Here is a 13678-nt window from a genome sequence, read left to right as displayed (position 1 = left end):
GGGTAGTAAAACCCAACCGTTTGATAGGTGACACAGTCAAAGTCTTAGATAAATTATTGCAATAGCTTGTGTACAGAACAAAACAGAAAACAGTAATGCTCAGTTGACTTCCTGGTGTTTCTCTCATGTCTTTAAACCAAAAAGTGTTACATACACTGTAACTTGGTTAGCTGTGGTCCAAATAGGAAAAAAAAAAAACCAGTCAAGACTAGCTACCTAATGTATGTATGTACACTATATTTGTGTGGCTTCATGTTAGCAAATAAAAAAACTTTAAAGTGTCTGGAATGCATTAATCTACACATTTCGACTGGCTTATTACCCTGCGAATACAGACGCCTCTCATCGCCACCTGCCTCCTGAGGAGCATCTCTCTCGCGAAATGCCCCTTGGGGGCTGGGACCGATGAGAGGTGGCTGTATTCACATGCTAAGTACTGGCTTATCCACTCAGCCAAACATGCCAGATGCATAAGGGACAATTAAGGTATTGGAGAAAGTAGACAAAACTCAAGGCTATCAATTAAGCTTTGCAGAAGCAAGTTTCATAATGACGATAACTAGTCACAAACAAAAGAAAATCATCCATTCTTGTTGTCTTTAATCATCTAGCCCTCTGTAACCAGCTACCTTATTTGTTGGCAGGCAAGTAAATATCTGGCTATCATCTACTTAAGAAATGACAGCTATGAAACTCATAAACAGTCAAATAATTGACAAATTTTTACACATCACAACATCATGCATGGGCTAAAAACAAACAAAAATAAGTCTATGCAAGGAAACTGTAGTTAAATAATTATTAATAAAATAATTTAACCACACTTTCCTTGGCTCTATTATCGTTAGAGCTAAACAGTGTGCAATGAAATTTAGGAGGTCAATTTTAGAGGGAACTGCCCCAATGTTGGCTACTTTGTATAAAACTTTTTATTAATAATCATTTACAGTTAGACAAGTATGCACATACCTTTTCTTGATTCAACTTCTGGGTCAGTCTGTCGGCCACTATCCTCTGCATCAGTTGGTACAACCATGTTCCGTTTAATCCTTCTTCTTGCTCCACTCTCCATACTTGCCAGAGAGTCTGTCTCTGTTCCGTTTACTCCGGCTTCAGTGTCTGTTGTTTGAGGAACCTCTGTGTCTGTCGTCTGTGGAGCCTCATGCACTCCATTTGTTACTGACTGGTTCATATCATCCTCAAATTCACCTCTGTTAGTTTCGTCAGCTTCCTGGACAGAGATTAAACTTCCTTTCATTGGTAACCCGGGAGTTGTTGAGTCTTTAGTTTGATCTGATGATTCCCCTGACTCTTTTGTTCCTTCAGTATCATCTGTATCGGTCCACGCTGAAATATTCACAACAAAATAAAATCCAGAATGTTACCTAATAGAATGTCACCTTATTTTAGACTTTTCCTTCACCATTCATGAATCTTTGAAACACCTTCAGTATACATTCTTTTCACAACTACAACAATATGATTTGATAACATTTATTGCAAGGTGAACCGTTCTAAGTAGTTTCAATTTGTGATGTTACTATTATAACAGACTGTGACAACCATATTGGATGAAGATGTACAAAGTATGATTTCCATCAGATGTTTCATTCAACACTGATATTGCCCAAACTTTCTTTTGTTCCAAGGTGTGTATATTGTCCTATGTTATTAATCCAGCAATAAACAGCCTTAAAGATAAGTATGTGTAATGTACAGTGTATTGTAAGGATGCATATTGATTCCTTCAAAAATCTTGAGTCTTGCAAAATTTAGGCAAAGTCTTGGAAATTTATTGAATATACAATTTCTAACCTTGCTGGTCACAACATGTGTTAAAATGAATGTATAATAGGCTGTGGTTTATACAGCCTCAGTCTTGGACTTTAAAACTGAAGGGACTGGCAATACTGAATAATACGTCATTCTCAAGGGACTGGCAGTCTTGCAAAATCCTAGATTTACCATTCTATACCCTAATGTAATAATGTACAGTAATTACCTATTTATTAATGTAATGTAACAATGCAGGATTGGGTTGTTTATAGGGTTATGTTGAATTGTTTGACTGTGATAGTACAAAGTTTCATCCAGTAATGTTGTATTCAGATGTTGGATTCATTTGACCAGGCCACACTGTAACTTGGTCAATCAAAACTGTGATGACCTGTGATTGACTAGGATCAATTTCATCACTCTCTCAGATCTGTCATGTCCTGGGAGAGGGGGAGGGGGTACTCCACTATATACGCTATATACATGTAGGTATGCGTGTCACTAAGCTAAAGTCTAAAAGACTAAGTCTAAAATAGGTATCGATTTTAATCATATTGGAGTGAAAGTCTGAAAACGGGTATGGATTCTAGAAACCAGGTTTGAAAATGGGTAAGAAATTAAAGAGGCCAAGTCTTAAAATAAGGTACCAAAAAATTACATATTTTGATCTGAAATACATGTAAGGTCAGGGTTTGGAGAACTGAGCCACACAACCGCACCAGAAATGCTGCGGAGTACCCCCACAAGAGCGGTAAAGAAACATGCAACTTTGATCAATAATTTGATAATTGGTACAGCTGAATTATTCAGCTGTACCAAAATGACAGCTGAGGACAAATTGCACAGGGTGTCACATGTACACTGATTCACTGGAATCCTATGTCACTACATTTCTTGTAGACTCAAAACCTATTGTCCTGATGACTGCTGATTATAATTTGCCGAGCAGTCTTGTCTTCTATCCCAGAATAGTAGAAAACAAATCAATGTAGTTGCTCTACTTTAATATTCTAGGTGTCTCAATCTAGTGTCTTGAGGAATGGCAACTCATTTGATCTTTGCTGTCTTCTTTCCAAAAGGTTTCACAGTCGGCAATGATGACAGCCGTGAAAGGTTTCCACGTTTCGGCGTTCCTGGCCTCAACAAACTCAACAGCACAAGACCTTTTCAGAAGCTTTCGATGTGAACAGCGTTTGAATTGATTTGAAAAAGCAAGGGAATCTATTTTTAATTAAATTCGCCCATGGCCGTAGTGAAAATTAAGAAAGCCAAACTGCAAAAGTTGTTTACCACCTCCCGGCATGTCAACTTTCACATCAATGAACAAGGAATCACGTCAAATTTCTGCTAAACCTAACTTACCTTGTTCTTTGGACAGCGTGGATTCCCGTGGTTGGGGCTTCGAAGGTTTCCGCTTTGGAACAACCTTAGGATTCCGTGTGGCCATCATCTTGCTGTCTTTATTATTGAACGAGTAAGTCCGAAGATCCTACTTCACAAAGCAGAATTCCAACAACTCCAAGAAAAATAAACAATCGGCCGCAGCGTAATTAATCCTGAAATGAAATCCTCTTGTGGCGCCTCTGATTTCACAAAGGTCTACATGTCCAATGCGCAGATTTTACGATCGATTTCCAGCTTCGCGAGAAGAAGCCAGCAAAAACTTATTTCAAGCAATACTTGAAAGCCATACATGTAAATCTAAGTACGAAAGCATCAATTCCGGTGCCTATTGTGAGGGTAATGAAGACCAATGTTAGGGCCTGAGTTGCTATAGAACTGTGTCCATATGTTTACGGCGTGACGTCATGTCGAGAACGAATCGATAATTCGTCGAATTTAGCGGCTTACCAGCTATTTCGCGCTCGATTCATAATCGCAGACGATCGTAAACAAGAAAAAAACTTGACAAAACCTTATTCGAAGAGTGACAAAATAGTCATTCTAATTCAGGAAGCTTCTTGTTGTGAAAGGACCATGAAAGCGCTGTTGATTATATTGAATTTTTGGGTGTTCACTGTTCTTGAGTCTAAACATCCACCCGGCCATTTGCAGCCTTTGGGATCACATCAGCCGCCGGTGGGTTCCATAGCAAGTACAGAAACAGTTCCTGGCGCAATAGAGTTCTTCGAGCAAAATGCTTTACCCGGAGAACCTTTGCTTTTCAAAGGAACCGCAAAGAAAATGCCGGCTTATTCAAAATGGACTGACGAGTATTTAAGGTGAGATGAACAGGTAGCATGCGGGTATGATTGTTTGAAAGGTTTCAATTTAGGTTGAATTATGAACGATTTTCTTTGTTTTTATAAAACTTGAGCTCAAATTGTTTTGTCTACCTACTACAAAGCCGAACTTTTTTGTGAAATTCAAAAAGCTTACGCTTTGAGAAATCTTCTGACTCTGTATTTCCAGGTGCTGTAAATTTTAAAACGGATCCCGATATAACTTATCTTTTCATTTACTTCCGTGACATAAGCTTAAGTCTTATATATTAGTATATTTAGCTTACATGTGAAAATCTGAAGAATGTTTTCAAGCTTTATTTTAAGCTTTAAATCAACAGAAATTCTGAACTGGGAATCAAAGAGTATTACAACTGTTCAATTTTCAAGTTAACCAGTTACCAAGCAATCAATGTGACATTTGTGCTTGTTCATTAAACTTGCTGTCGTTCACGAAGCAAATTAATTAGCCTTGAGCAGATGTACGGTGGAACCTCGATTTCAGGAACCTCTAATTATAACGGACTCCTCGATATATTAAACGAACGATATTCTCCAGCCCGGTTTTTAAAATGTATAGAAAAGAACCTCAATATAACAACCCAATTTCCCAAGGTTCCATTGTAAAAACATAATTTATTAAAAGTGCCTATGAAGTAAAAAATAACTAATTAAATATGCTTATTTGAAAGGCCTTTCAAAGTGACGAATAATGGCGTTTTCATTTCTGAAATAACTTCCTCGTTCCAGAGACATTCAAGTTTTTGTTCAAAACTGATGACATCTCAAACAGACATGACAAACAGTTTCCATACAAAGATAAATCACAAAATCAAGGATTTCTCTGGAATTATTGGAGTGATGGTGCTCAAACGAACTTGGCACCAAAATGACACCTACTGTGTGTTACCATGGCAACAATTTTGCTTTTGGGTCTATTTTATGCTTGAATGACATTCTCATTTTTTGTCTTAATCAGACATTGCTTACTCCCAATGAGCTAGAGAGGAGAGATAGGGCAGTATGGGCACTTTATGCCTTTCAAGTAGGACTGTCTGACTGTCCTTTACTGGTCGAAAATGGAGATATTTGGTTCATAGCAGAAAGTGACTGGGGCTGAGAGTAATACCATGGCAATGTTCCTAACCCTAACCCTAACCCTAACCCCTATCCCTGGCTAATTTGCATCCCTCACCTTTCCTTCTCATTCTCTTTCCTTGGCTTTGCATCCCCCACCCTCCCCGCTCATCCCCTCATCCCTAGGCCTGTCTTGACCAGGATCAACACAGTGCATTCATATATAGTGTATCAATAACGACAAGGCATTTAGAAATATTGATGTCTCTTATCCAAACTCATTATATGCTTCTGAGGAGAATAACAAAATATTTTTTTGGTTTATAAGTTGTACTGCCTTCAATAATTTATTTTTTTTTTAATAATTAATAGGATAGACTAACTACACATGTAATCATTAATATTCATATTTACTTGTTTTAGTGAGAAATTTGGAGAAGAAGCGATTGATGTTGAAGAAGGTAAAAAAGAGAACAGATCCCTGGCTACATTTCATTTCAAGCTACAAGACTTTATCTCTAGGTACAAGAATGAAGACATCTACATGGTGGAGTCTCTCCCAGAAAAAATGAGGGGTATTGTACAGTATTACTAAAAGGGCTGTGGAAATTTGACTCCCAGAGGGTGACAATCTTTTCCTTTTCTTCTTTCTTTTCATTTTCTGGGTTCCTTTATTTCTTCATTTCATCCCTTTCTCTTTCCTTCCTTTCCTTTTTGCTTCCATTGCTTTTGTTTTGCCAGGCCAGGGGGAAAGGGGTTTATGATGACAAATTATTATAATTATTTAAAGAGACTAATTCAGGGTTGTCAAAATAAGCTGGCAACTGGCGCATTTCACCGGCTATTCCAAATACTACACCGGCTACTCTGACTGCTAGGTTTGTTCTAGACATGGCATATTTGCTGAAATAAAACTTTTCAGTTAATAATTTGTTGGAAGCCAAATTGGAACAGAGGCAATAAAACAGTTTTTATAAGATCAACTTAACAGTGGGAAAACCATGTACAAATTTACACAATGTATGCTGAAAATAGGCCCAGATTGCATTTCAGAGTATCATTTTTGGCAAAAATTTCCTGGGGGAGGCCACACAGGACCCCCTATAGAAGGGGACTGACATCCCTTCATACCCTCCCTGAACAATGCGCATGCCCTGGTGCAGCCGCCCACTTTATGGACAGAACCTGTTACTCAGAAACCTACTGACGACCCTGCTAATTAAAAAATTACATTACAGTTGACATTGTCACTAAGTTCTTAGATGAGAACAGTGATGTTAACTATATTTTTTACTACTGTGTAGAGGAGTATGCTTTATTGAAGAGCTTGAATTGTGGTGGATATACCAATGTCCTTCAAGATGCAGTTGTTTGGTTTAGCAGTGGCGGCACCAACTCTGTTCTTCACATTGATGCTGTGGATAACATTAACTGTCTCTTTGATGGAACAAAAGAGTTGCTTTTGATTAATAAGGTGGGATACAAGTTATGGAAAACTATTACTAAAGTGAATATCCTTCTACGAGCATAAAATAAAAATCATTTTACAACTGGTACACATGACTAAATGACATATTTATACAACTACAACTATGTACTAAATTATTTACAATGCATTTTTAATAATAAACAATAATGGAAGAAGTATGTAGAATTATTCCACAAAAGCCCTAGTAAGTGACTTTTGATGTAAGGTCAAATTCTCCTTTTGTTTTGCAAGTAAATTTGCAAGAAGGCAATTTGGAAGGAGAATCTAGCAATTTATCAGAAGTCACTTACTTTAGGCCTTTTTTTTAGGCACCAATTCAATAAACAACTTGCTAATAAATAATTTGATGCCTGTCCTTTTATTACCCTCATAAAATTATGCAAACTCTCCTGGATTAACTGCTGCTCTCAATCTTCTCTCAATCCTCTTCTTAAGGTATTGGAAATGAACTCGACTTAAATTAATGCAAATTGCATGAAAAATTACTTCCCAATAAAGGAAATTAACGTGAAAGTGGTGCTAAAATTTAAACATGAGGGAAATTAACGCGACTGCCACAGAGAAACAGAACTTGTGGGGACTACAGGAACAAATTTCTTTTAACACTTAGTGTAAAGATCCCAAATACAAACAATGTTCGTGGAATTGTTCCTAAACGTTGGGATTAAGCCACAGAATCTGACCATTTCAAGCATTCTTTACAGTGTCCATCATACCAGGGGATCTCCACCCTGATAAAACAGTGCCTTTTCCTTTCTGAAGTGTATCGAGAATTTGCGAGAATAGTGGAAATTAGGTTCGTGGAAATTAATGCGCCACTTAATTAAAGACACGGAAATTAACATTAACAAAAATTAACGTGACTTAAATTAACGCGAATTTTTAAAATTCGTGTTAATTTCATGAAGCGTTAATTTCCTTTGTTAAGGTATGTGCACAACAGTGAGAAGTTTGCGTTTGCTTATGGTGTTTTCTGCTCATTTTCCTTGTCGTTTTTGGCTTCAGACTTATCTTGAGCAAGCCCACATTGACAGACTTGATGGTGGTTTCTCATCTGTAGATGTGGATAGTGTCGACATGTATAAATTTCCAGGGTTTCAAACCATCCCTTATTACAAGGTGTCCATGGAAGCAGGCGATTGTCTTTTTATCCCTGCAAGGTAACAGTAAGCCATGTCCGTTATCAGATGATTTAAAATTAATTATTATAATAATATTTATTATCATTATTTACTAGTGACTTACCATTGATAATGATTTCTTTAATGAGTTTCCTGGGAAAGAATTTTAAGCACAGTACACAGCTAACAACAATGACAACATTTCTCATGGTGACTTGCATTTTGGAGATTTTTAAATTATGAAGGTATGGTCAGCCGTTTGTCAAACACAGAAAGAGTTACGGCTGATGCATCCCCTGACAAGATGAGAGATGCAGAGTGCTGTTACATTGGATCATATTTTGTACCATTACAGCTTTGACTATATATAAAACTGATACTGATTTTGCAGTGCCTATTTTGTATTTGATAGCTGAGTTTTACTTTGTGTGTGTTTAGATGGGTTCACCAGGTGCGTTCATATGGCACACGGAACCTTGCTGTCAACATTTGGTGGGCACACTTCATTCACTTCAACCATACGGACTGTGAACAGAGCCCTCACAAAGACAAAGAGTTAATTCCACTTAATCTGTTTGACTTTCATCCGAATGAAGGAATAAGGTATTAATAATATATTAAAATAAAATAAGGGGGTGTATTGCTTTTTTTGCCAAAAGATCAGAAATGCGCTTCACACTTACCCAGTTTTAGACTGTACTGCGGATTTTGTACGCTAAACTCCAGAAGGTTTTAACTTTTTTTGTGCCAAGGCTTATTTACCAGGAATTTTCAGGAGTACCTGATGGGGCCGCTCAACTAAAAACCCGCTCTGCAGGCTGGAATAGAGCTGGCTGGGAACTGAATACATGAGACGGTTAACTGGCTGGAACGTTTCTAAATATCTAGTTTGCTGAGATTTTTTTTATCAGAACACTGGTTCTAGCTGGGAAAAAATGTCTCGATTGTTTTTCCTGCCTATCAGGGCCCCTGTCAGGCTCGTAAAAATCGTCTTTCACTTTTCGCTCTAACAGCGTCTTTACCAATGAAATTTGAAGGCAAGTAACGCGCCAGGAAATAACGGCGGCTTCACTGTTTCCCATCATGTGCTGTTATTTCTATCTCTATATCACGCTGTGTATATCAGCTGTCAATATAAATGGGGTTAAGGCCCTGTTCGCACTACGCGAAATTATGTTTATTTTGCAAAAAAAAATCTGTCAACACGAAGCCATTTTTAGTGCGAACGATTTTTTTCACCCCCGAAAATTTTCGCAATCGCCACCAAACTTCAAACAAGCCGTCGCCTAGGTTTGGAGGCCATGAATTTTTTGTCAGGCGAGAAAATCCTTTTTTCCTTGACATCCATCTTTCACCGGATCATCATAGTCGCAACGAATAGTGCACAATACCCGTTTGACAAGGACATGACAAGGAGCATGAATGAAACGCTTCTTTCCCTACGATGTCTTCGGGCGACTTGCCCGGCAGTCTTAATATCAAAATGGCTGACAAAAGAGACAAAAATTCAGCCGACAGCGGTACCTCTGGACACTTTGCCGGAGCGTTGTACCATGACGATGCACCACGAGATTTCGGCCCGCGGTTTGCTTATGCCAGCTGGGGATGGTTCCGCGATGCTTTCCGATACCTTGTCCCGACAAGACAGTGAGGGAGAGAAAAGTCGGCCCCTAGACCATATGAGACAGATCCCTTTCGTTGGCATCTCAGTTCCACCTTACTGACTTAAACTGAGATTCAGCCTTGTATATATATGACAATGTAGTCATTTTGTCTTCCATGTGGTACGTTTTGAGGTTTGAGCATGCGCACGGGCTTAAACGATATAATGACAGAAGGATGACTCGTGGTCAAACGACCTGTAGTCTTGGTCTCCTTTTACCTTATTTCATTCTTACAAATTTTATTGCCGTTTTCCCGAAAACGATTGCTCCTTCGATGGATTGTTGACATTGTTAAGGGAATCAGGTTGTCACTCAAAGAGCTCTGTGAAAGCCGTTGTTTTCTATCTGAAATATTGCATTCTAGCTCACGCAATGTTTAGGAGAGATCGGTCTGATCGAGGTGTTGGTGGAGTTGTTATCGCAATCAAAACAGCCTCCTTCAAAGCTGTCAAAGAATTAAAACCTGAATCGGAAGCCGAGCTGCAACAGCTTGAGATCATTTTTGCCAAAATTACTACGCTTACTGGTCAAAGAATTTTCATCAGAATTATCAGCAGAAACAAATCAGTTAGCTTCAACCTTTTCCCATGCGCAGACAATTCAATTCATTGCAAATAATATTATCTTCACGTATGGTGTAGTTTGTACGTGAGAACGGTCATTTTGTGCAGCTTGGACATAAATGCAATTGAGGAAATGTGTCAATTTTGTTGACAGGCAGGGATCTCTACAGGCTCTTGGTGGAAAACCAGTAACATTGGAACAATGGATAGAACTTATACAGGTAAGAAGAACTGTGGCGGGAAATAAATACAAAGATGATAGCATTTTAACTACAGTACACATTCACCTCTATATTTTGACATTTTGAAAGTGGTAAAATTTGTCGTTGTTGTTGTTGTTGTTGTTATTTACTTCAGACAGAGGCTGCTGCTCCGGGACAAACATTTTCAGTGGATATATTAACACAGGTCAGTGGACTGTAGTGACTTTTGTGGATAAGTAGACTATTGGCCTGCTTCTCATTTGAAGGTAAAATCCTATCCCAGATTTTACTGACTATGAAAACATGAAATCTGGGATGGTTGAGGATGAATCAGGAAGATTGGGAGCGTTTCTACGATGGTCGCCGATCATTTCCGACATACGAAAGCATACGCCTATCCGCCCTACAAAGGCTCACCTTTTAGTGCGCACATCTGTGGCTTTCACTCCCGGGGGGGGGGGAGGGGGGAGGGGGAACTCGAAAACGTTTCGGCTGGGGGTGTGTAGTTGGGACTCTGAAACCCTTAATCCAAACCAGACCAAGTTCAACTGCATTTTCCAACCCTTTACTGGACTAAAGACCAAAAATCCCTACCTCATCCAAGACTCGCTCTTTTTCAGATACTCAGTCACTATCACGGTCCAGCCAAAACAAAATATACGTGTACAACAATAACTAAAGCACGTTTTTTTGAGTGCTAGTTCTCGGGGAACCTAGTCTAGACTAAATCCTTCAAGCCACTGATCAGGTTCCTAGAAAATGATACCCTGTTCTAGACCAAAACTCTCTGATTTCTATACCCTATCCCAGACTAAACTGCTTGAAAACCGCACCCTTCGTAGCAGCAGATACCCGTATAGCTTATATATGGTAGGTCCCTCCCCCCCCCCCCCCCTCCTTCGCTTTCACTTCGACTCTTTGACTGGGACTGGGGACTGTTCAGTGTTAAAAAAATTCATGATAAAGTACTTTAAATCTAACTGACGCTTTTTGGGTGTGTTTCTCCTGGCAGAATTTCCATGAAATTGATAAAAACAGCGATGGCTATGTCACCCCTGAAGAGATTTATGATTTAAATTATAACGACCTTGAGCGGCTACTAGGTGGAACCGTGGAAGAGGAAACTAACCAAGATGCCGACAACATTGATACGACAGAGGAAGGAAATACTAAGCCTGAAGATTCACCAAATGACAGAACAGATGAACAACACATATCACACTCAGACAACGAAGATGTGGAACACATATCAGACTTAGATAATGAGTTAGATCGCAAACATACTGAACTTTGAGGGTGCAGTTAATTCAAATTAAATAAAACATTTTTTTTAAGCCGTGTACACAAAAATGCATGAAAGCGATACAAAGGAATGGAAATCAAAACTTGACAAAGTAAAAAGAGAATGTAAAAGTGCAGAGGCAGAGATCATCTCCTATTTATGTTAGAGGGCACGAGTTGCCAAAAGTAGCATAGCCAATATAGATAAGCCGTTAAATTAGCCTTTGAAGGCCCGTTTACACATCTGAATTTTGTGCACGTTTTGTCGCACTTTTATAATGCACTTAAAAAAAGGGCGATTTCAGCGCGATTTGTCGTCGCGATATCTCAGGAATTTCGAACACTTGTTTCAAATTTGCAGGATTTCTCAGAACTGAAACGTCCAGTGATATCGCTCTGATATCCCACAGAATTGCGGTTAAGTGCGTCAGAAGTGGTATCAAAAGTCGTGTGTGTAAACAAGCCTAAATATAAGAGAATTATACATTATTTAAACAGATTGTTGTTAAACGAAAAAGCCCCCGTCATTCAGAAGCTAAGTGCCTTTCAGTAAGTCCTATATGAGACAAGTTTTAAAAACAGAGAGAAAGTAAATTAAAACGTCACAAATCTCTTACACGCTATCTAAGAATTATTTTACTCTGTGCTGTTTGCCCCAAAACAATCAGTTTAATACGTGAGATATTAAAAGTATCGGTTCCTGATTTCAGGTGAAAACAGTTTTTTTTTTCTTTTCTCTGAATTTTCAGACGTGGGACAATCGGAGTAAGCCTGATTTAACCAATCAGCACTGAGAAATCAAAACCACACGTGACTCGGAGTGTGTTTTTTCCCGCGCTTTGTACCGGGGTCCGGGTGGGGCGATTAAATTTTTGTTCTGTTTTTCCGGCTTTCCATCATCAAGGCGAAGAGCCTCATTTTCGGTTTAAAACATTCAATCTCACTGGTTGAACGCAAAAAGACTAACAGAATGGAAATGGAAGTTTTGTGCAAATGAAACGATGAAAAAGGTCGAAGGTCGTCCGCTTGCCCTTAGAAAATTTCCGTATATATCCGTATATCGTATATTTCGGTATATTTACATCCATCGCATTTGATCACATTTAAAGTGCACATGAAGCAAAATTTCTTTTTGGGCAGGTATAAAATACAACGGTTGAAATGTAAGATTCCAAAGTTTGAGATGTCTAGGGTGAAACTTAACGATTTTACAAGCGCCGAAAGTTGGACTATTTTGACCCGAAAAATGGTTGTTCACGTGACAACATCTGCTGACATAATGCTAGGTACAATATGGCGGATAATGCGAAAGAGAGGGCTAGAGGAGGGAGATAATGCGTTGCTGGCGCCCCTAACAATGAAAGTTGGGAAAACGAAGGGACTTAGAATGCGCCAGCTTCCCTCCTAGTACCCCAACATTACGTCACAAGAAGGAATTTTGCAATAAACTCGACCCAGTCTCCAGACAATTTTCAGGTCAAAATAGTCCAACTTTCAGCGCTTGTAAAATCGTCAATTTTCACCCTATACAACTCAAACTTTGGAATCATACATTTCACGCATTATATTTTATAACCGCGCAAAAATAAATTTCGCTTCATATTTCCTTTAAAGTCCTTCCTTGTTCCCAGTGCCAAACATTGGTTCTAGGCCTCAATCCCTGCCGGCTGAGATGGTTTCGAAAGGAGGGTTTGCAAAAGTTCTGGGAAGCCTGTTCCTCAATCCCTTTTCTGGCTATTTGGAAGACAAAGACATTAAAAGAAAAGGTGGCCCAGCTAAGCTACATTTTCATTTTTTATTAAAATAAAAAATGAAGAAACTTTCGGACCGGGTATACCGTGTGGAAACAGCGCTAACCTTACTGGTAACATCCACACACTCTTCACTTTGTTTGATTTTGTTTTTGCTAAAAATACATATGATCAGATTTTCGTTGCGTTTCTATCACAGAAAAAGATAGTGTTGATTAACAGCGTCCATCCGATTGATTGGTCACATCCTAGAATTACAGCAATAGGAACAAATAAAGTAATATATTTTAGTTATTTCCTTTTTTCCTTTTTGGTGGGATCTACGGCAGATGTCCGACCTAAGTGTGTTAGATTAATTGAAAGACGGTGTTCGTAAGTTTCGTCATTAGACGACTATTAAGGCTGGTTTCCATATGATCGCGGATCGCAGATCGCAGATCGCAATAAGGTCTGCGATCGTCTGCGATCATATGGAAACTACCTCTGCGATCGTCTGAGATCCTGCGATCGCGATCGCAGACGATCGCAGAA

General features: G+C 38.9%; 2 protein-coding genes across 2 annotated transcripts in view; one reads left to right on the top strand and one right to left on the bottom strand.

Moving 5' to 3' along the window:
- LOC146468149 (uncharacterized) overlaps positions 1 to 3568 on the bottom strand; it is a 29773-nt gene extending 26205 nt beyond the window's left edge. The window contains exons 1-2 of the mRNA XM_085125118.1: positions 3139 to 3568; positions 970 to 1347 (exon numbers count right to left, since the gene is read on the bottom strand). Coding sequence (XP_084981244.1) covers positions 970 to 1347; positions 3139 to 3226 — 466 coding nt within the window. The 5' untranslated portion in view covers positions 3227 to 3568. The remainder of the gene's footprint in view (positions 1 to 969; positions 1348 to 3138) is intronic.
- A 31-nt stretch (positions 3569 to 3599) lies between these two features.
- Positions 3600 to 12101, top strand: LOC146468148 (bifunctional peptidase and arginyl-hydroxylase JMJD5-like). Its single transcript, XM_085125120.1, has 8 exons — positions 3600 to 3998; positions 5499 to 5650; positions 6380 to 6549; positions 7570 to 7724; positions 8124 to 8288; positions 10067 to 10133; positions 10270 to 10320; positions 11128 to 12101. Exons 1-8 carry the CDS (start codon positions 3754 to 3756, stop codon positions 11407 to 11409), a joined length of 1287 nt encoding a protein of 428 aa, XP_084981246.1. The 5' UTR covers positions 3600 to 3753; the 3' UTR covers positions 11410 to 12101.
- The last annotated feature ends 1577 nt before the right edge of the window (positions 12102 to 13678 follow it).

The sequence above is a fragment of the Pavona decussata genome, unplaced genomic scaffold (genome assembly GCF_977016875.1).
Source record: "Pavona decussata unplaced genomic scaffold, jaPavDecu1.1 SCAFFOLD_133, whole genome shotgun sequence".
NCBI lineage: Eukaryota > Metazoa > Cnidaria > Anthozoa > Scleractinia > Agariciidae > Pavona > Pavona decussata.
This window is presented reverse-complemented; position numbering and strand designations above follow the sequence as displayed.

Excerpts from the sequence above, each read along its gene's own strand:
- LOC146468148 (XM_085125120.1), top strand. The coding sequence starts at position 3,754 with ATGAAAGCGCTGTTGATTATATTGAATTTTTGGGTGTTCACTGTTCTT. Across the intron at positions 6,550-7,569 it reads AGTTGCTTTTGATTAATAAG|ACTTATCTTGAGCAAGCCCA; the intron begins GTGGGATACAAG and ends TTTTGGCTTCAG. Across the intron at positions 10,321-11,127 it reads CAGTGGATATATTAACACAG|AATTTCCATGAAATTGATAA; the intron begins GTCAGTGGACTG and ends TTCTCCTGGCAG.